We start from the raw sequence: 647 nt of genomic DNA on the forward strand, positions 1-647 counted from the left end.
AGCCGTAAATCCCTGGGTGGCCATCTGGGCGGGCAGAAGTCTGTCCGTTTTGATGATGGCCAGAACCTGTTGAAGAAGAGGAAGAAGAAAAGGTGTGAGTGGGTGTGATTATGGGTGGGGGGAAGTGGGTGGGGGTGGGGGGAAGTGGGGGTGATTATGGGTGGGTATGGGTAGGGGGTGTGGAAGTGGGTGTGGGTGGGTTTGGATGGGGGTGATTATGGGTGTGGAAGTGGGTGGAAGTGGGTGGGTTTGGGTGATTATGGGTGTGGAAGTGGGTGGGTGTGAGTGAGTGTGGGTGGAAATGGGTGTGAGTATGGGTGGGTTTGGGGGTGGAAGTGAGTGGGTGTGAGGGTGGGTGTGGGTGGGTATGGGTGATTATGGGTGTGGAAGTGGGTGGAAGTGGGTGGGTTTGGGGGTAAGTGGGTGGGTGTGGGTGGGTGTGAGTGAGTGTGGGTGGAAGTGGGTGTGAGTATGGGTGGGTTTGGGGGTGGAAGTGAGTGGGTGGGAGTGGGAGTTGGAGTAAATGATGGAGTGGGAATGGGAGAGGGAGAGATAATAGAGAGAAAGGGAGAAAGTCTCGGGAGAGATAGAGAAAGAGAGAGAGAAAGAGAGAGAGAGAGAAAGAAAGAGAGAGAGAGAGAGAGAGA

General features: G+C 55.2%; 1 protein-coding gene across 1 annotated transcript in view; it reads right to left on the reverse strand.

Moving 5' to 3' along the window:
* LOC147466385 (fasciclin-1-like) overlaps positions 1-66 on the reverse strand; it is a gene marked incomplete at its 5' end in the record, with an annotated part of 4,366 nt that extends 4,300 nt beyond the window's left edge. Inside the window, one exon of the mRNA XM_086535570.1 lies at positions 1-66. This exon is cut by the window's left edge and continues 73 nt beyond it. Coding sequence (XP_086391696.1) covers positions 1-66 — 66 coding nt within the window.
* Positions 67-647: the final 581 nt, after the last annotated feature.

The sequence above is a fragment of the Penaeus japonicus genome, unplaced genomic scaffold, assembly GCF_977035675.1.
Source record: "Penaeus japonicus unplaced genomic scaffold, GWHDUDI00000001_assembly GWHDUDI00001390, whole genome shotgun sequence".
NCBI classification, from domain to species: domain Eukaryota; kingdom Metazoa; phylum Arthropoda; class Malacostraca; order Decapoda; family Penaeidae; genus Penaeus; species Penaeus japonicus.